General features: G+C 49.1%; 1 protein-coding gene across 1 annotated transcript; it reads left to right on the top strand.

Annotated features, from left to right (window-relative positions):
- Window positions 1-14,477: 14,477 nt before the first annotated feature.
- On the top strand, window positions 14,478-16,906 carry HOO65_040417 (uncharacterized protein; the record flags this gene model as incomplete). Its single annotated transcript, XM_071002618.1, has 5 exons — window positions 14,478-14,879; window positions 15,029-15,209; window positions 15,328-15,744; window positions 15,865-16,065; window positions 16,149-16,906. The coding sequence occupies 5 exons, from the start codon at window positions 14,478-14,480 to the stop codon at window positions 16,904-16,906; spliced, it is 1,959 nt and encodes a 652-aa protein (XP_070859260.1).
- Window positions 16,907-20,325: the final 3,419 nt, after the last annotated feature.

The following is a 20,325-nucleotide window of genomic DNA, read 5'->3' as shown; positions in this document are numbered from 1 at the left end:
AACGCCGGCGCCTGTGAAGTCAAGCAAAGGCTGTATAAATCCGAGGCAAGACAAGAGCGAAGGGGGTGCAGAGAAGATACATCAAAGTGTATCAACAAAAGCGAGGACGAGTCATGAAAGTGGAGCGGTGATCAAGGGGTGGGTGAGTTTTTGCTTGGCTGGTTTTCCTTGCTGGGGGCTTTGCGTGAAAGAAGGGAGCCTCGCCTATGAAGGACGGCCTGCCTTGTTTGGAGATGCTGGGTTCTGGGGTTTTAGCAAGACAGGAATGGAGAGGGAGAGGGAAAGGGAGGCGAAGAAAGAGGGGGGGAGGGGAGGGGTGGAGAGAAGAGCAAAAGAAGAGAGGTGGGCCTTGGAACTGCTTTGGAGGTGGCTTTTCTTTGTGCTTGCTGATCTCGTCTCCGTCGAGGCTTGTATGCTAGGCTAGGCTAGTGCCTGTTCCTAGTAGGCTCGCCCTTGCAGCACATTTACAGCCAACATGCATACGTGCATGATAGATAGCTTTGAGTCGGCGATTATATCGAGGCGAGTAAGTGGGTGCTGGAGGGCTAGCGTATGTTTGCGTGTGATTGTATACTAGGGCTAGGGCCTGTATACTTACATCTGTATGCCTATACCCGAGTACTTATGGTTCTGTATTTGTACCTACTTCCGTGGTTGTAGACTTTTGCCGTTTGCTGCATTTGCATGCGTATTCACGTATGCAAATGCTTCCTTTTTTTTTCTTCGCCCACAGCTCATGATAGGGATGCCTGATCGGCGGTAGCAACCACAAGCAAGATACCCAGGCAGGCGGTAGAGAAGAAGTCAGATACGGCTAGCGATGGCTACACGAGCACAAAGTGCCAGCCAAGTCACCCCCCTCCTCTTCTTCCTCTTGCTCCGCTCTCCCTTCCCCCTAGACACAAACACGCGACGAGAATATTCCATCATGACTCGTGCTTGGGCAGGGAGACAAAGCGAGCCACAGGGCATCATCTACAGCTCAAGATGTACACAGGCATACAAAGTACAATCTTGACCGGGGGGGGGGGGGGGGGGGCAAAGGGGGAGGGGAAACTGTCTGAGCTCTGCAGGCTCCTCAGTTTCATTGCATTAAACCTCGCTCAATCGGCTTTTGAAGAAAATGCAAGCACGGCATGTGAGCTGGGCCAAGACCTGGTCGGGGGCTGTTTGTCTTGGACGAATGGGGTATACGAGGAGGAGACTCGACGGGGTATAGACACGATAAAGAAGACGGCAGAAAGAGGAGCCTAGCCCTCCTCAAATCATGAACAACTAGCACAGCACAAGCCGACGCTAGAGTCGCCAACCCGCGCATAACTTCCTAAATGCTAGCCGACCTATAGCACCTGGCTTCTATCACCTCTCCTCGCCCTCACTCTCCTACCGGGCGGGCGGCCCCATAGCGGCAGGCCAGCGCACGGGCAACAAAAGACGGCCCAGGAAGGGAAAGAAACAAGGAGAATCCCTATGCAGTATCCCTTCTTTCCTTCTTCTTTGTTGCTGCGAAAGAGTACAGCAGAAAAACAGAGTTCAATGCTAGATGTGTCCCATAACTGCCTCTTCGAGCCTAGCTTTGTTGCTTGCTCCCCTTCTCTATCCCGCTCAGATTTGCTTTCTTCTATCATTGGAATGCTCTTTTGAGAAAATAGAACAACTAGCGGGCCCGTCTCGAGTCTCGGGCGTCTCTCTTCCCTCTGATGGGCTTTAGTCTTGTGCTTTCTTTCCTCCTTCCCTTTCTCCCTCCTCTTGCTTTGCACCCCCCCCCCCCCCCCCCCTCCCCCTAACAGCACATGGCGCAAGTTTGTAGCATCCACCTGGCGTCGTTTCTTCATTCCTTTGAGTCTTGTTGAAAAGGAGCAGAAAACAAACAAGCCAAAGACAAGCAGCAATACCAAACGCCTTTAGTGCAGGGTACCCGGCAGATTCTCATGTGCCCTAGCCTGCACGAGTCTCCCTTTAGTCCCCCCTCTCTCTTCCCTTCATTTTTCATAGGTCGTCTTAAGCCCCCCCCCCCCCCCCCCCAAGTGTGGTAGCCTCTCATCTCATAATGAAGGGTGAAGGGTTATTTTTACCTCTGACATGTGACACTACAGTATAAGCATCCTAGCATAGCAGCCGGTTCAGCACAAATCTCGGCCTGAATTTTTCTTCAGTCTTATTCCAAGGACAGGCCGCTTAGTTGATGAAGTAAATATTGCCTGACACCAAGAGCCAACTAGACGACTGTTAGACTTCTGGTCTAATAGACGCACGGTTATTAACCATCATCAGGTCAGCTCAGACTACTCTACGATCCGCCATTCCATTTTCCTACCTTCTTCCTCTTTCCGCTTCCTTCTTCCCATTGTTCACCGGTCGACTGTCACGTCACAAAGAGGACAAAGACCGAAAGTTATGTACGCATATACCATACCGCACGTCCTTTTCTTTGTCCCACAATGCTTGGAGCGAGAGATCTTTTGCATCGAGCTCGCGTTGGTGAGGATCAGAAAGAGAGAGAGAGAGAGAGAGGAAGACATGAGGCAGGAGACAAAGGGAAGAGGGGATAGAATCATAACGGAAAGGTAAGAGGGGGACGAGAGGATGAGTGAGACATTGAGAATCGAGATGCAAGAAAGAGAGGCTACGGGGGCAGACAGACGGCCAAGGATCAAGGGCGCAAGGAAGGAAAACCTAGCAAATTGCTCTGTCCCCTCTAACTAGTACGGGGTTTGCAGATCGCCGCGGAGAACTTATAGATTAATTGCTATGCGTACACTTCATGTATACCAACGCGAGCTTAGCTTACGTGTGGGCAATGCATATATGCAATGCATGCATGGATTCACGCATTCGAATCGCTTCATGATTAAGGACGCGAAGGTGCAAGATAGACCCAAAGTAGGCTCTCCGGTGAATCAAGACCCAAGTCAAGGTCTAGATTCAAGAAGGGGTAGAAGAAAAACAGACCGGAGTCAAACAGGGCTTCTACCCCCTCCCTCGGTTAGATCACCAGCGCCTTAACCCAGCCAAGAAAAAAAAAAGCCAGCAAAGCAGCCTCATTGGATGTACAAGGTTCCCATCCCCTCGCCGCCGGCTCTAGTGGCTCGTCTGGTGTTTGGTTGACAGGCCAGCTAATGCAGCTTAAACGTAATCACAACAGAAAACTCTCGGGCACCCGGCATGCTTCCGCCGAGTGGGTCCTCTAGACTGTGTTGTATAGTATGCATTAAAGACGCATACATGTACGTAAATGGAATGGTAAGCGGGGACAGGAGGTCAAAAGGGCGTTGTGAAGCCTACTCGCTTATGGCTGTCGCCCGCCGATAGACGGCCGTGCCTTGGTCAGAAAGCCCGCGCTAGATAGATACAAGTACATGCAGGCCGGGCAAAACACAGCTAAGCCAAAAGAGCGAAGCATCAAGGAGGATGGGGAGAAGACTCGATGGGGCCTGACACTCATTTGAAGCCAAGACCCAGAGCGAATGAAACCCAGTACGGACCGAACACCATCCTGCCGTGCCCGAGTCAAATCGTAGTGGCCGGTAAATCAAGAAGAGAATGGTAGAATAGAAGATGTCCTTATCTTAACTACCTTATTTTTCGATCATTTTTCTCTTTTTTTTTTTCTTTTAAATTTCCAGGCTTTTCCATATTTTCTTCATTATTGACATCGCCAACATGTACTAGGGACAAGCTGTCGGAACGGGCCAAGCTAAGGGGCGGAATTTGTCAGCGCACAAAGCGAAAGCAAAACCGGTCATTCCTCTACGACAATAGGAAATAAGCTAGATGAGGGAGGCCCGGGTTCAAGGAGATATTCAACATCCTGAGCCTGCTCTTCACAAGGCCTGTTCCCTGCCATCTTTTGCCCGATCGCGCCTTGGCTAGCTTCTTCTGAAGCTGTTGTCCGAGGTTTTCTTCTTTCCTTTTTCAAGTCAAGGCAGGGCAAGACAGGACAAGATAGGATAAGACAAAGTGAGACAAGGAACGAGCTTAACACCTGGCTTGCAAAAGACAGCAAAGCTGAAGCTTTGACATTCCGCACTTCCTGATGCTCTCTGGCCGTTGCTACCTGTAGAGGCGTCCTCCAGCGGTCTTTGTGGGTTTATTTGCCTGCCATGCCATTTTGACAAAGGGTCGATTTGCCTCTCTGCTGTTAACATGAATGAGAACCTTGAAGATGGTGTTAGTTAAGAAACGCCAAGAAGATTCTAGACCAGCTCAACACTGAGGAAAACAAGTGGAAGAAAAAATTTTGAAGTGGGACCTAGAGAACAGTCACAAATAACTTGTCTGTGGAACTTGACGAGAAAGAGAAGAGAAGGAGAAAAAACTCGGGGAACAAGAATCTGAGTTGGAAAAACTAGAAAAGAACGGGCCAATCAAAGCCGTTGATTTGACCGCTTGTAAATAGGATACGAAAGATGGCAATAGCGCTTTTTGTGCGAGCCTACGAGCCCGAAGCCTCGAGTCTCGAGTTATCGAGTCTCGAGTATTGGGTTCCACGAACAAGACAAACAAGGCAACTACGGTTTGCTCTCATTTTTGTCAAGTCCAAGGGAACTGCCGTTTGCCTATAGACCCCCAACCAATCACAACCGATGGAGAGAAAGAGTGACGTTGACTTGGCGTTTTCGTTTTGTCTGTCTGTCTGTCTGTCTGTCTGTATTACGACGATCTCGGAAGTGGGTACTTGCTAATAGCTGATTATCAGACCACAGGTATTAATGCTACGGCGAGAACGACAGAGAAAGACGGGACAGATAGGCGGGTCTGCACGTACGCCTATATGCATCTTTTGTAACCGTTCACATATGCAGTCATTGTTTAGTCATATATATGTGTGGAAGTTAACACATGTCCTACGACAAATCAGGGTGTTGCTCAATGTGACGGGAGCAGTGTGACACGACACTGCGGGGTTGTGGCATTAATTGCAGAGGGCAGTCGTCAGACACGACAAAGTCTAAGGCAAGATTGAGTTAAAACGAAGAGGGAGAGAGAGAGAGAGAGAGAGAGGGCGAAAAAAAAAAAAACAAGATTTTCTTGCACCCTTTGGCTTCCTTCATGTCTCGTCTTGTCTTGCTTTGCTAGCGTGTGACAAAAAGCGCAGTCTTGGTAGTATCCGCGCATCGTATTCCGAGGAATATTAATGAATGTGGATGCGTATATACGTATATACGTATAGATACACAATGCATCAATATATCAATACATCATTCTCAATAGCGGTGAGGGCTGGCCACATACCTAAGATGCAGTTGCAAATTACAAACACCGCTCCCGTATCCAGTTACCGCACCGCAATGCTCGTCACAAGCAGGGAGGATACAAGGCCAATACAACAGCAACACTAAGAACCAAGCCAAGTAGCAGAAATAAACCGGCCAATATACTTCGATGGCTTCATGGATGCATTCGAATTCGAGGCCAGTCTGCCAGACAAGCTAGGGTAAATTATCAGGTGGATAGCCAGTTGGATAACTCTTTGAGATAGGAGCGGGACTGGGGAAACAAGAATAGATGCTAAGCCCGGGTCAAACAGGCCTTTGATAACAGGAAAGGGGTGAGGGGGGAGGGGGGAGGGGGCAATTTAGCTTTAGCTATGTGTAGTAGTAGGACGTATGAGGGAGCCTAATGCAAAAGCCAAGAGCTTTACAATTCCCATTACCAAGGGGGGTAAGATGCTAGCTATTGGCTGCTAGCTGGGCGCCGCACATTGCAGACGCATGCAGTAAGATGCCACCCAGTCGCTCCCCTCTTTGTATCGTCTGTGCTTGATGGGTGGGTGGTAGTAGGTGAGCATCCATATGCCGGCGGGTATCCTCTTTTCTATTTTCTGTTCAGGGCGCGCGGCTGGTTAGGCAAAGAACAACAGAACATAGGAGCTGGTGGTAAAGTAAGCAAGCACATTACATACTAGAACTATACGGCATATATGTGTAGAAGCTGTAGAAGCAAAAGAGGAGCTTGTTTCTAGAACACGAAGGCAAACTCTCTCTCACTCCTATTCTTTTCTAGGACTTATTTTTCTTTTTTTTTTTTATTTCTTTCTTGGTGCCGGATTCGGCCGTGTTTCGTCTTGTCGTGTCAGAGCGCAGAAGCAAGCATAGATAAAGTTTGCTTAGCACTGCTGCTAATGGTAGCAGTGTTACATGATAGACCACAGGCTCTTTTTTTTTTTTTATATATATATTTTTATCTCCTAGTGTTCTTCGTCTGTCTTTACGTCAGTGGGCTTATTAGATAAAAGCTACAGGTCATTTAGATCTTCTGTCAGATTTTCTGTGCAAGTAGAGACGGGAATGGAGAATATAGAATGAGGGATGGGGGAAGGGGGATGGATAGGGTTTAGCTCTTGGAGTCTTTGTTCGTGATATAAGTCGGACTGACTGTCAGTTTGTCTGTGTGTAAAGGTTACTCCCGGCATTATACTCTAAACACGCGAAGCAATACTGGAGAACTTGGGTGGTTTTTTTCTTTTTTTTTTTTTTTCTTTTTTCCTCGGTCTTGGAACACCCTTTGGTGGGTGGAGAGTATACTTGGGGAAGATGAGACAAAGAGAAACAGACAGCGTGAACGGGCGGGCTAATGAGCAAATGAGAGAACGAAGGACGCAAAAGGGCAGCATTACAGTAGTAGATGCAACGCGCAATCACAACGTGTGGCGCACAGACACGCAATTATCAAAAGAAACAAAGCAAGGCCAGTTTCATTTGACCTTGTTGTTCGTTCCTCTATCTCATTTTGCCTCGTTTACCGCCCATTGCCCTCGATCGATATTATGGTGGACGTACTTTATTTTTTTTTTTTTTTTTCTTCATGTATTTCTTCAATGAAATGTGTCCAGAGCAGGCATGGTAAAGCGAGGATGGCGGGAAAAGGAAGAAAAAGGCCCCCCTCGTCTTCTCCCAGCCATGCTCCTTTAGTGTTCTTGTTAGGCTGAGCTTGGCATGTCCGATATCCAGATATCTCGGTGACAAGAGCGGGGGATAAGATGAGAGAGAGCGCATGTTGTAGCATCAAGAGCGCATCATACACTACACCATGAGAATGTATTGTTTACTAGAGAAGGAGAAGAGCGGCATGAGAAAAGAAGGAAATAAAATGACAAAAAAAAAAAAAAAGAAGAGGGCCGCATAGATAGACAGACAGACAGACAGACCAACGCGAGACAAGCAAGGGAGAGGATTAGCCGGCGTTGAGTAGCAGTGGGTGTGGTAACGTGGTAGGGGTCAGCTTGATGCCCTTCCCTCCCCGAGCAAAAAGCAAACGGGTGCATGGTGGTGTGCATGTCTAGAGTGTGTGCCAATGGGCATGCGTGTGTATTGACGGAGCCACACTTGTAACGTGAAAGTAGAGATGAGAACGTATTGTGTTGTATTGTGTGTACGTACATGTACTGGACGTGCCCGCGAGAGAGAGCAAGAGATGGGAAAAGAGACTCAGAGAGGCAAGGAAACAAAGAAAACAAAGAGAATACAGAGGCAACAAAGATTAAGAGGTCCGTGTGTACACCTTTTTTCTCGTCCGTGTCCTGCCAGGCGGTCCTTGCCCTTGCTCATTAAGAGCTCCGGGGAACGTCTCCCGTGATTCCAGCCGAACTCCAGCCATACCCACACGTTTTATGATTTTTAGGGCCATGATTGGCGGAGTCATGATGCAGGTTATGCAATGCACGTCGGGATTTTTATATAGGCCAGATGGACTATATGCCAAGGGGGGTGGAGAGGGGAGGAGAGGCGAGGAAGAAAGAGGGGAAGGGAGGGGAGGGAGGGAGGGAGGGAGGGAGACAGAGAGACAGAGAGACGGAGAGACGGAGAGACAGAGAGACAGAGAGACAGAGAAAGAAAGACAGAAAGACAGAAGACAGAAAGGCAGGGAGACAGAGACAGAGAGACAGACCAGACAGACCAGACAGACAAGCCAGACAGGCAGAGGGGAGAGGGGAGGACGGAAAGAGAAAACAGGTGGGGCGCGAAGCTGATTGGCTATGAAGGGGAAAGGGAAAAGATGAGACGACACAGAGGGAGAGGGAGAGGAATAATAGCACGAGAGAAAGCTCGTCATAGTTTAGCAAAAGCAGCAGCCGTTTTACCAAGAGCAGCCAGTCTTTGGCTCTTTGGCTCTTTGCCGTGCCTTGTCTCTGCACTAGAGAATGCCGATGCTGACGACCTGGAACCTGCTTGTCCGTTCAGCCATCTCTCTATCTTCCTGCCCATCCCGCCCAGAGCCTTGTCCCATCGCTCGATCTGGTCCGTGGCCGCTCCAATTCTCTTCTCTTCCATCGCCCTCTCCTCTTCTCAGTCTTCCTCTCTTCTTCCTCTTGTATTGCCGACATGTCCTAGCGGCTTGAGTATCCTAGGGAGCGGTACGTGGAACATGATAGATCTCTCTGTCCCTCCTTCATCTCCTCCCCGTCTGTTCTTTTGTCTTGTGTCTCCCTTCTTTTTCCTCTGCTTTCTTTCGTATCCACAATATTCTTGCAATTTTGGGGGTCAGACATGACCCGCACGTGACATGCATAGAGATAAAATGGGGCGGGTCTGCCTCTGGGTTCCATACCCTAATACACAGGCAGCGCACAGCCTTGTCTTCAACTCGACAAGTGCTGATACCAGAGACACACATCATGCATTCACTGTGTGCTGTCTGTCCGGTGTCTGTACTGGCTGTATTGTGCCTGTCCACTGCCTGCATGCCGCCCGTCCGCTGGCCGTCTACCGTCTGCCTGCCCACACCGTCTGCCCACCGTCTGCCCACCGTCTGCCTGCCGTTTGCCCGCCATCTGTCTGTCCTGCTCTCGTGTGCTGCCTCCGTTGTATTTCCGCCCCACCGCATCGCGTGTGTTACATGGGCTTACTTGCATGATCAAAAAGCACAAGAACAAATCGTGTCTGTGGAGGGGAGGGCATCGCAGTGGAAGCTACTCTTGCAGCCGTGCAAATCTCTTCTGTATTAGGGCATTGCTTTTCCACTTGAACGCAGTCCATAAGAGAGCATTGCTATAGTTGCATGTTTGCCCGTCCATCCGCTCATGTATGTATGTATGCATACTTATTTACTTGCTTGCACGTTGGGTGTGCTTGAGAGACCGCCGTCCGACCAGACCTAGCTAGCAATCAAACAGGGCAAACAAAAAAGACAGGCACAGACGACTATAGCTCAGTATGAGTGCGCGAGGCGAAGCGAGACGAAAAGGCTCTTTGTATTACTTGTATTATTACTTTATTTTCGGTCGTCTGTGGTGGTAATAATACTACGTCACGTTGGTTGTGTTAGTTTGATAGAGAGTAAGACGGCTGGCCTAGACTTGGAGAGACTGAAAAGAAGAAGAAGAAGAAGAAGAAGAAGAAGAAGAAAAAAAGCAAGGACAGGAAGACGGCGGAGAGAGAGAGAGCCCAGGCCACAAAAGGAACCTTTCCCTTTTCCGTGTTATCTTTGTGCCGTGTTTGTCTTGCATCATGCATGCACGCTGTGGCTCATTTATTGTATGTGTATGGATGAAGGGATGCACGTGTACGGGTAAGCTCCAATTTTCTCATGAGGTCGTCCTTGGTTTGGTCTTTTGCCTTTGCCTTTCACCCATAGGCCAAGCAGAGCCCCCTGCTTTCTCTCTGTTCTAACTAAAGGGGGAGGGGTGAGAAGGGTCGTCTGACTGATTTGTTATTGCGGACACGATCCTGTCATATGCTGTTATGTCCTGCGCCGGGCTGAGCATTTTATGTATGTCTGTGACTTTAGGTGTCAGGTTCAGCGGCGAGATATCACAATGTAGTGAGAAGGGTTGGGCTAGGTTGGGGTTGGGAGAGGCTGAGGTTGAGGTTGAGGTTGAGCATGGAGATGGAGATGGAGATGGAGACGAGGTTAGGTGTGAAATGTGACTGTTTAGCAGGCCCCTTGGAACTGCATTGTGTGTCTTACTCTGGCTAGTGCTGACCTGCGCTATCATTCAGCAGAGCAGCAAAAAGGGCCAACTGACGGACTAGCATAGCTAGTAGCTGGCCAAAATAAGCACACAATGGGGAGGGGCGAGGGTGCGGATAAGGGGCATAACGAAAGAGGGCCCCCTCGCCTATAAGATGCTGTAAAGAGCCTGCTGTTTATTAGCTCTAGCGCGTCATATTCGCTGCTGCAATAGCGAAGACAAAGGACAAGCTCGCAAAGAATAAAATTTTGACAAGCTTAGCTGCTGGCTGGCCTGGAGGCTTGATCCCTGACTAATAAGATCCTATGGGAGAGAAGAGAAGGAAGAAGAAGAAAAAAAAAAAAAAAAAAAAAAAAACATAGGATGGGTGAGGGAAGAGAGAGGGGAAAGGAATAGAGCTAGGGCAAAAGAGTGGGATGGACGGGGAGGGGGGCCTATAAAATTACAGGGCTGTTCGGTGCTGGGCAGGTTGAAGATTCAGCAGGGTGGCTGCTTATACACAGGGGACAAGGAACCTGTATTATAGCGAGGGGACTGCTAGAAGGTTATGTGTCTTTTATTAAAAAAAAAACCCATTATTTTCCTCCTACTATGCTGGTCCATGCTTTGCGCGGGCCCTCCCGTCGCCGTTTATTCATTTCTCACTTCTTAGTGAGTTTTTCTCACTGTCGAGTGAAGCGTCAGTCCATGTTAGAGGGAAAAGAAAAACATCAGATTTGAGATATCATTAGGCTACGACTGGGACATATCTCGCAAGCTAGGCCATGTTGTGAGAGCCCCCCCTCTCCTCATCTGCCTGTGTGCTGTGTGTGCATCTTTCCCCATCATGCCGGCCCTTTCCTTCTGATATTGCATATCCCACCCCGTGCTTGTCATTGTCACCCCCAGTTGAGTGGTTGGTTCTTCAGCACAAACATGTCACAGCACTTGGCTTAATCTTCTCTTCTGGCTCCCCCTTGCCCTGAACAGGTCTAGCCCAATTTTGATCTTTTTGTCCTTGCCCTATCCCGTCCCGTCCTGTCTTGCTCTTGTTTCTCACTGTCACGTTTTGCGCCTACATCTTGTATTGCCAGCTGTTTCTGTTCTCTTACTTTCTGGCCTGGTTCAGCTTCAGCAGATCCTCCGCTCTCCGCTGCTTGATGCTGGTCGGCACTGCCCCGAAGTTAGCTGGCCTGCCTGAAGCCATGCCATGTGAAGGTGGGTTTCAGTGTAGCTGCGACGTGCGCATGCGTGGAGGCAGAACATGTCCATGTGAAACAGACGGCATCTAGCAATAGGATGTGAAAACCCGAGCTTGTACTTGTCCATGTTATCTGTCTCCTACATCGAGCGCAGCGGGAAGATTCAGAGATAGACAGGGCAAGGACGGATGGGAAAAGCAACATGCACGACGACATAGGAAGTGGCTGCGCTAAACTCAGATGCGGGCTGCCAGTGTCGCTTTGCCCTCCTTTCCGCCCCCCTTTTTTTTTCCTCGTAAAGGTTGGTCTGAGATATGGGGACATGGACATAAAACTGCTGAGATGTGCAGACGAAGCATCACATAACTACCCAGGTCACATTACGGAGCCAGAAATAGAGACACAGAAATAGACAAGACAAGACAAGACAAGACACAACAAGACAAGCAGGCCAGCCAGGGCGGGGCGGGGCAGCCTAGGGCAGGCCAGGGCAGGCCAGAGACAGAGAGATATACGCATGCACTAACAGCCGCACGAACTTGACAGGGACTTGGCACTTACACGAGCCGGTGCAAAGCAGCAGCAGTACTAGCAGCAGCACCACCGGCACCAGCACCACCAGCAGCAGAAATATTGCCGGCTGGGTCAGGTTATCCTGCAGTCCCTCACAAGTACACACAGCGCAAGATCCGCGCAGGCGCACCTAGATGTGACTGTAGATGGGTACAACGGGGAAAGAGATGAAGGTACGCGGGTGAAACCACTCGCTTGCTATTGTCTTTAAGTACCTGCATTGCATTTCATTGTTCTTTTGCATTTGTCTAACCATGTTTTCTTTTGTTCAAGGTCTTTTCATATGCTTGTTTCCTTTCCGCCAGCCAGCCCGTCTAACCTCATCTATCTGTCCATCTCGTCAGTCTGTCCGTCCACCTCGCTGCTCGGGCAAGCGTCGCATTGTGGCTTCTTCATCCTCTTCAACGCGAATTGCTAGAGGGGTAGTATTGTTTATTCAAGTTAGGTAGCAATAAAGGTGACGGCAGTGGCGGTAATAGCATCGGCAATGCTTTCGTAGAGGCGTGTGGTAGATGCTGCTCTCTCCGGGTGTGCAATGCATGCTGGCATTTGCTATGTCTTGTCCATGTTGTACTCTACTACCTGCACTAATATTGGCACTTTGCTTGGTTGCACCCTGACCTCAGATAATGAATGTACAGGCAGCACATGTACATGTTGTATCTAGGGGAGATGGAAGCATGTACCCACTGAGTGTAGCTACAAACTTGCCTTCGAATGATGTCTCTGAACGCATCTCTGGATGTTACCTGTGATAGCGCATATGCGTGTTGTAATTTGTCTTGTCTGTACACCGGCTGCCTGGTCCGGAGTCTTTAATATTTAGCTTATCCTACCCAGTTGCTGTACATGTGCTTAGGTGGTTGGTACAACACCAGAAAGCCATAGAAATAGACGGGCTGTCGAACAAGGCCGGCAGCTTATACAGAGAGGGGCCACTCAAGGGGCGAGGGGGGGGGGGGTGGAAGGCGGCGGCGGCGGTGGTGGTGGTGGTGGTGGTGGTGGAGCTTCTAGTTATAGCCATCAGGTACAGCTATGTGCAAGGACGTCGGCTCAGTGAAAACAACCAAGCTGGCGAATCTGCACGACCGGAGCTTTTGGAAGACCCATAACAGCACATCCTCTCGCCCTTTTCTAGACAGGAGAGCCGCCACGGTAGACGGGAGCGAGGCGAGCCATGATGAGGTGGTGGGGGGGGAACCATGGATGAGTGCACACAGCTGTCTTGAACTGCGACCTGCAAGCACATGTGCATGTATATGCAAGTGTGCATCCCCAGCTTTATCGAGAGGAGGGCTGACGATTGCGGTCTGCTTGAAGAGGAAGAAGGGGAGGGCCAGGGCCAGGGCCAGGGCAGAGATGGAAGAGATGGATGGAAGATGAAGGTAGAGACGGATGAAGATAGACAGAGACATGGGGTGTGTGCATAGTTTGCCAGGCGGTGTTCTGTCTGTGTCTTGTTCTAGGCCCGTTTCTTGCTCAGGTCCAGAGAGAAGACCCCGGGCGAAGAAAGAGCCAGCGCAGGGTCAAGTGCCACCCCCCCTCCACTTGTTTGTGTGCATGGTCCGTCCATCCGTCCTATTTTTTTTTTCTTCCTTCTCCTCTCGTTCTCATAAACTCATAGACTTGTCTGGCTGGATATCTGGCTGTTTGTTTTGTGACTTGGGTGCCTTGTCAGTATTTCTGTATGTCTGGTAGAGAAATGTGTGTGTCAATGGGCGCAGGTGCAGGTGCAGGTGCAGGTGCAGGTGCGGCAGGTAGGTGCAGATGCAGGCGCGTTAGGGTGTGGGAAGATCAACGGCTTTCTAGGGGCGTGCTCTTTTTATTTCTTATTTCTTAATTCTTATTTTTTTATTTTTTATTTTTTATTTTTTATTTCTTGTTTCCTATTTCTTATTTCTTATTTTTTATTCTTTTTTTTTATCAAGTTCGCGAAACACACCCTTCGCATACTTACTCGCCCATATACCCACCCTCACCACCTCACCACCTCACCACCTCTCTCTATCCTCGGGGTTTTCTTTCGTTTTTTCTCGTCCTAATCACCACTGAGCTCGACCTCTCCATCGTGCCTCGCCTGTCCGGCCACCTCCAGGCGTTTCCTCTCCTCTTCCCAGGTCATAGACACCCATCTCCATCGCCTCCTCGTTCGCGCTCTATTTTCTCTTCGCCGTTCCCTTTTTCAAGATCTTTCCTCTCGACAATCTTTACTTCACTTCTTGGGGGTCTCTCGCTCTTTTGGAGTTGGCCTCTTGCCTTCTGCCGGCCCTCGCTCAGCCTGGCTGTCTCTTTGTTTTTCTTTTTTGTTTCTTTTTCTTCCTCTTTTCTCTTCCTTTGTCCTGTTGCCCTCTGGTTTCTAGTATTCTTTTTTTTTTTTTTTTTAAAAATTATATATGTAAATTTTTTCCCTTGTCATTTTTTTTGCTTTCTTTTTTGCTTCCTTGCGTTCTTGTCCTGGCCCTTCGTGGCCGCCATAGCTTCACCCCGCCCTTGACACCTAGGTGAGACTATCCGCACCCCCCATCCTCGCCTACGTACTATATATCTCTGCTCTTTTGCGTCGTTGATTTTTTTTTTCTTTTCCTGCCTGCATTCCCACATTGCTCTCCCTTTTCCTATCTGTTCTGTTCTGTCCTGCCAGTTTCTTTTCGTTCTGTGCATCTTGCTTGGCCTTATCCAAAGTACTTCCTCTCGCTTCTTGTCGTCCTGCATAGTTTATTTCTTTCTCTCTATTTCTCGGCCCGGTCTTTTTTCTCTCGTCCGTCCTCTTTTTTCCACTGTCGTCCCTTTGCCTCTTGCCTGTGTTCGCCATGGCTCAAGGTTCCGGCACTTGGGGCCATCGTTCCCAGATCCCTCGCTCAGAGGCCCAGGTATCTGGGCCCATTGCAAGCTGGCCTACAAGCAATTCTCACTACTCTGTAGACGCCAGTCGTGTCCAGCAACAACATCAACAGCACCAGCACCAGCAACATCACTACAGCCACTATGCTTCTATACCGCCACCACTCTCGGCCTCAGATCCCGCCCCGGCCCCTCCAGGCCCTATGGTCTCTTCGTCTACTTCTCTAGTCCCCGTCTCTATTCCTGTTAGCATTCCTGGCTCGGCTTCAGCTTCAATACCCGCTTCAACAATAGCTCCCGTTTCTCAGGCTAATTTTGCCCCTACCACATCCCACAACTTGTCCCTGGTTAAGACGCCCAACCGGACCATGGTGAGCCCTATTCTACTCTTCCTCCGCTTCAGGTCGGGACCGCTGTATTTTAGACTCTCAGCGCTATCTCTGCCTGGAATTACAGGGCCATATCCACTACAAGGCCCTGTAAACTCGCCCACCAGCCACCAACTAACGACACATCTTAGTCGGTTGATCAGGCCCTGACTGAGCATTGCCAAATTCCCTTGAATGACTGCTTCGTGGCTGCATTGCTAAAAGATGGCACTATAGCCATGTACTCAGGGCCAGTAATTCTAGGCCAGGATAACATTAACAAGTTCTTCAACTCCGAGAAATTCGTAGAGGTCATCCGTCAAATGGGCGCTCGTAAGTAGACTCCGCCATCCGCCATCTTTCTCTGCCCCATTCCCAGCCCAGCCTCCCCCGCTCACCTACAGCTGCCCACAACTAACTTGTCCTCGTCAATCTTCCTCCCCCCCCCTAGCCCCTGGCAAAGACCCCTCAGTGAAAGAAGAGTCCAGTAGCACGAATATCGCAAAACTCGAGCAGGTGGAAAACCCACGTCCATCGAAGCGCAGCCGTCTCGAGTTACTACGTGACACTGTAGACTCCGACCTCGATGATGACGGGCCCGTGACCGTTGCTACTACTCTTCCTCGCCGCCCCATCTCCATTGGCGACAGAAATAGCATCTGGCTCTATTACCAGCAGCGCCTACGTAGCTGCCAACAAAACGCATGCAAGATCATTGCCAAGGCATGGGTCAAGGCTATTGAACCCAAGAAGCAATCTCACCATCCATACACCGGGAAGGAGGATCGGGCGCCTTCCTGGTGGCCCAAGCCAATTACCAAAGAAGACCGCGTCCGCCACAAGGAACCCGATCATTTGTATAAGCGCGGTATGTCTTAGTGCCACAGGCCAAAACTACTACAGCCCAATCCAAGGACCCCCAAAATTCGCCCAGGCTAACATGAATGCTCAGAACGCGTCTATCTACTAGCTCATATTATGCGTCTAGTCTCGGCCCCTTGCGAAAAGCAGCTGCCTGCCGTGCGCAAGTCGAATCTTAACATTAGCAGGCTTGAAGAGATCACGCTTGATGCCCTGTCGGGCTTCTTCTCCGACAAGGAAAATCCAAGCAACGTCCGGAAGCGCCCTTTTCTAGCCGAGTTGTTCTCTGTAGCCAAACAGGAGGAACGAAACCTCCGAGGCGAAATTGGTAGGTGCTTCCCCCCCCCCCCCCCCCCCCCATCCCCCCATCGGCCTGCCTTTTATTGACACTCCTCACCCTTCTTCGTGCAGACGACTTTACCAAGGTCTGGGTCATGACTGATGAAAAGGCCATCGATATGTGTCTATCAGAAGATCCCAACTCTGCTATTCTACGCAGCAACGAGGAGCTCACCGCCTCTCCAACTGGGCCTCTCATAGGTTCTGCCCTCCACCGCTCCTCGCAGCCCAATTCCGGTCCCAATGTCAACCCCGCCACTGCTGCGGCTCCCGCCTTGACTCCTTCGTATATAAGCAATCTGGCAGCCCTTCAGCAACAACCCCACCACTCTCAGCCCCAGCACCCAACTCACTACACCGATGCTACCACTGCCATGGCCACTGCTGCCTCCGTTCCGATGAACATTCCTGTCCAAGTCCCCGAAATGGTTTCACCCGTCACCCCCCAGCCTACAAATGACACAATCCGTCGTGCTTCCATGTACGCCACATCCCAGGCGGAGTTCCATCACTCTTCACAACACCCCACTGCCATGTATCAACCACCTTCCGTCCAAGCCACGACTGCATGGCACACGGCCTCATCCGGCCCACAGCAAACAGCCTCCATGTACCCATTTTCCAGCAACAGCCACACCACTACCCATATGCAATTCCACCACCACGCCCAGCATGGCCACCAACCTCAGCCACAACAGCCTATCATGGGATCGTCGCAAACTGTACACTATACCAACTCGTTTGATCCAGACCAGGATGCATCCATTTACCGTTCCTCTCACAGCGCACCGGGATACGAAGGTTACCCTACGCATCCGCCGACAAAGTAAACGAACCAGTTTTTGCGTGGTATCCGGCTTTGGTTATTACCAAAAGACCCAGAAATATATCGAGAAATAAAATAAAGAAAGAAAAATTTCCCAAAAAGAGAAAACGGAGGAGAGGAGACGACGTTATCTACCCAATTGTCGGTTGATTTTGCAGCAGGCCTGTTTCTTCATGATGTTGCGGCTGTGTTCCTGATTCTCGGTTAGAGACTTGTTACTATAGATAGGGCAACTAGCTTTGCCCTCTCTGCCAGCGATTAGGGATTCTCGAGGATGGTTTGACACGGCGCAGAGGCGCCTATGGTTTTTGTGTCCCTCACAGGCTGCCTTATTTTTTTTTCTTTGGTCCTATATTACGCTTCATGTTGTTTATTATTAATGTTTGGAGGGCGGTCGCTTTTGTTGTTTTGCTCTTCTGTCTCTCATCGAGATGCACACGACCTATCCCCAATGATAGAGTCATTGCTTAGGATGAAAGCAAGCATTCGCGTTGACTGTGCCAATTCTGATATTGGTATCAGCAACAGCCTTATGAATTAGATATAATGCTATATATAAATTGAAATTGAAATCGGTCATTTTTGCGCCATTTCCCACCTCACTTCTACATCGCAAACTCGCCAACACAAGCACTTCCCGCATATCCTGCAAAGTAGCGTACACACTGACTGAAATGTGACGTCGGCGCTAGACAATTTGGAGGTGAGGTTGAGATCCTTGTAAGGGTTGTACTAGGGTCTGTGGTCACTTGAAACGATCGACGGGCAATCCTTCCAGTAGTAAAATATTTGGGACAATGGCACAGCTGGGAGCGCATTAGACTGAAGCGCAACTTCGGTAGCTGTTATCTAAATGTCACTGGCTCAATCTTGGCCTGCCCTAACTTTGTGGCTACATGATGAAGTGTTCCTATACTTATTGTTTTCACTTCTCTTTCTTTCTTTCTTTCCTCAACAAGCTCAACTTATTTAGCCCGATTCTTAAATTTCGACTTAAACATGTTTCGCATGCTTCCGTCTCGTAGGACACTAGAGCAAGAGCCAAGCGCTGTATGTTGTTAGGGTTGCTCTCCAAGACGTTCGACTCTTGTTCTGGGACTCCAACTTCAGATGGCATGGCATAACCAAGCATGCGACCAAGACTGACCAGGGCTTGTTTGTGGTAGTGCCAGGACAGACATTGTTGATAATTCAGGGCTTGGAGACGAAATCAGGCGACCTTCGTAGAGCTGCTTCTAGACCAAGTACGTCATCGACTCGCCTAAGGCAGAGAACAAGATGCAGCAAGCAAAGAACATCGTCTGATGAGGCCATTCGCCTAACAACAATCAAGACAATATGAGCTCGGTTTTCTTGAAACTGTGGCTGCCTTTATATATCTTTTTGCGGGGTTTTTTTTTGCTCCATAATGTGGCCTCTAACTCTCACGCCAATCCTGCCGTGATTGGGCTTGGTGTGGTGTTGGTGTAGTGTGTTGTGTGTCTACATCTAGTCAAGTCAGTCAAGTGCCCGCCAGGCCAAATCTTTAGACCATTATTGTTGTATTTTTTTGTGGCCTTCCGTTTTCACAATTTTTTTTACCTGCTTTGAATTCACCGTCTTTCTTCTTTCTTCAACTCTCTTCTTAAATTCCTCTCTGTGCCTAAAATTTCCATCTTCTTTTTTTATTTTCCTCACCGTCAACCATCATCGACGCACGTTCTCCTATCACAATCACGACAAAACTATCGCTTTACACTTTACAGAACAGCCCTTTTTTGCTATGGCATATTGAATTTGGCGATAGTCGCGATCCCCCAACGCCTTTTATACATTCTTTCGCTGGTGTTGGTGAATTGGCTGGCAGACAACATGGAATCATCGCTGCTCGACACATATTTCGCCTTCGCGTCAAGGCACAATGCCTGCCTTGACCTCGCGCTAGAAATAAAACGACTCTACGATGCCTCCCTTTCCTTGAATGTCAATAAGCAACCTTCTACGTTGCTTGGGGTTCTACTCGACATGTACCGGTGTTTAGACACCTAACTAGCTAGAACGACAGGGCTAGTTTTCTCTCAATCATGAGGTTGAGTCTCACAAGCCACGTGATTGTTCACGTGAGAACAACAGTCACATGACCCGGCGGTACGGCTAATATGCGGCAAAACGGAAATGCTCTTTCAACTTCCCCAAGTCTTTCTTGCCAGCAAAGCCAATTCTAGACGTTTTCCGCAAATTCGCGCCATAATCTTGTCTCCCCACCCTCTCCGCATCTGCTCTGTTTTGTTTGTTGCAATAGAGGGATTATTTAGCCGCGGAAGCAATACCTTGATAAGAACAGAACCTGGAAAAATAGTGTCAGGCTTCAGGCCACAGTAAAGGCGCGACTCTGCTTTTTCCTGCGTTTTCCTGCCGTCCTTGTCCTATTCTGGACGCGCCTCAGCCCACTTTTATTCTGTTTCGCTATCAACTTTGCTACGTACGTCGAATCAAGGAAGGCCTTTCTCTGCCAAAATAAAACACTAGCACTGCAGAGCCACAGCAACGCAAAAAAAAAAAAAGTGCTCCGGAATTATCAGCCATCGCAACGTTTGCACGAGAAAAAACCATTGTGCAATTTTGTCTTCACATTCTTGTCCCTAATTTTTTTTTATGGCGTTGCGTGCACCAATTTTCTCTGGCTCAGCCTTGGACGTGTTTTTTTCCCTGTTTCCCCTTTCGGCCTATAGCGGTTGTCCAATCAGCGACCAGAATTCCCTTTGCCTCACCCACTTTTGCTAGCCTGAACATGCAGCAGAAGTAGAGCCCACAAACTTGAACGTCTTCCCTCCAAAAAAATCGTCAAGTCAACCACTAGAAACCACAATCATCAACACAATCGCAAATATCATCACCGCTTTTCGTGTGTCCCTCGGATCCGATTTTGGCCATCTTTTTATTCCGCTCTCACCAGACTTTTTTTTTCCTCTTTCTCTCGCTACTAGAAGCAACGCTCGTTTCCTTTTTCTTCCACGTGCCGCGTTCCCACTTTTTCTCTCTTGCCTCTGCGACGCGGTACATAATCAATTCTCAGAGAAGCCCCCCAGGACCAGAGACAAAAATCCCAAGGCTATCGGATTCGCATTACTTTTAGCGACAATATCATCGCATCTCTATTCTCCTGCCTTTTTTTTTTCTTTTTTTCTTTGACGCGCTATCATCCGTTTAAAGCATTTCGAATTAAAAAGAGTCTTTTTTTTTTTCTTTGTCTGTTTGTCAGCCAGTGGGAGAATCTAGACATCTGGCTTGACGCGACAAAAACACGGAGTATAGACTTGGGTACGTCTTGTTCACCAAACACTCGTACTATCTATCCATTTGGTCTGTCGCTTCCTTTGTTGCGCCCTTTGGTTCTCTTCGTAACTTTGCTCAAGCTCCTTTTGCTTGCTGTCAATGCCCGCC

This window comes from Ceratocystis lukuohia (genome assembly GCF_044167205.1).
Source record: "Ceratocystis lukuohia strain C4212 chromosome Unknown Supercontig4_pilon, whole genome shotgun sequence".
NCBI lineage: Eukaryota > Fungi > Ascomycota > Sordariomycetes > Microascales > Ceratocystidaceae > Ceratocystis > Ceratocystis lukuohia.
This window is presented reverse-complemented; position numbering and strand designations above follow the sequence as displayed.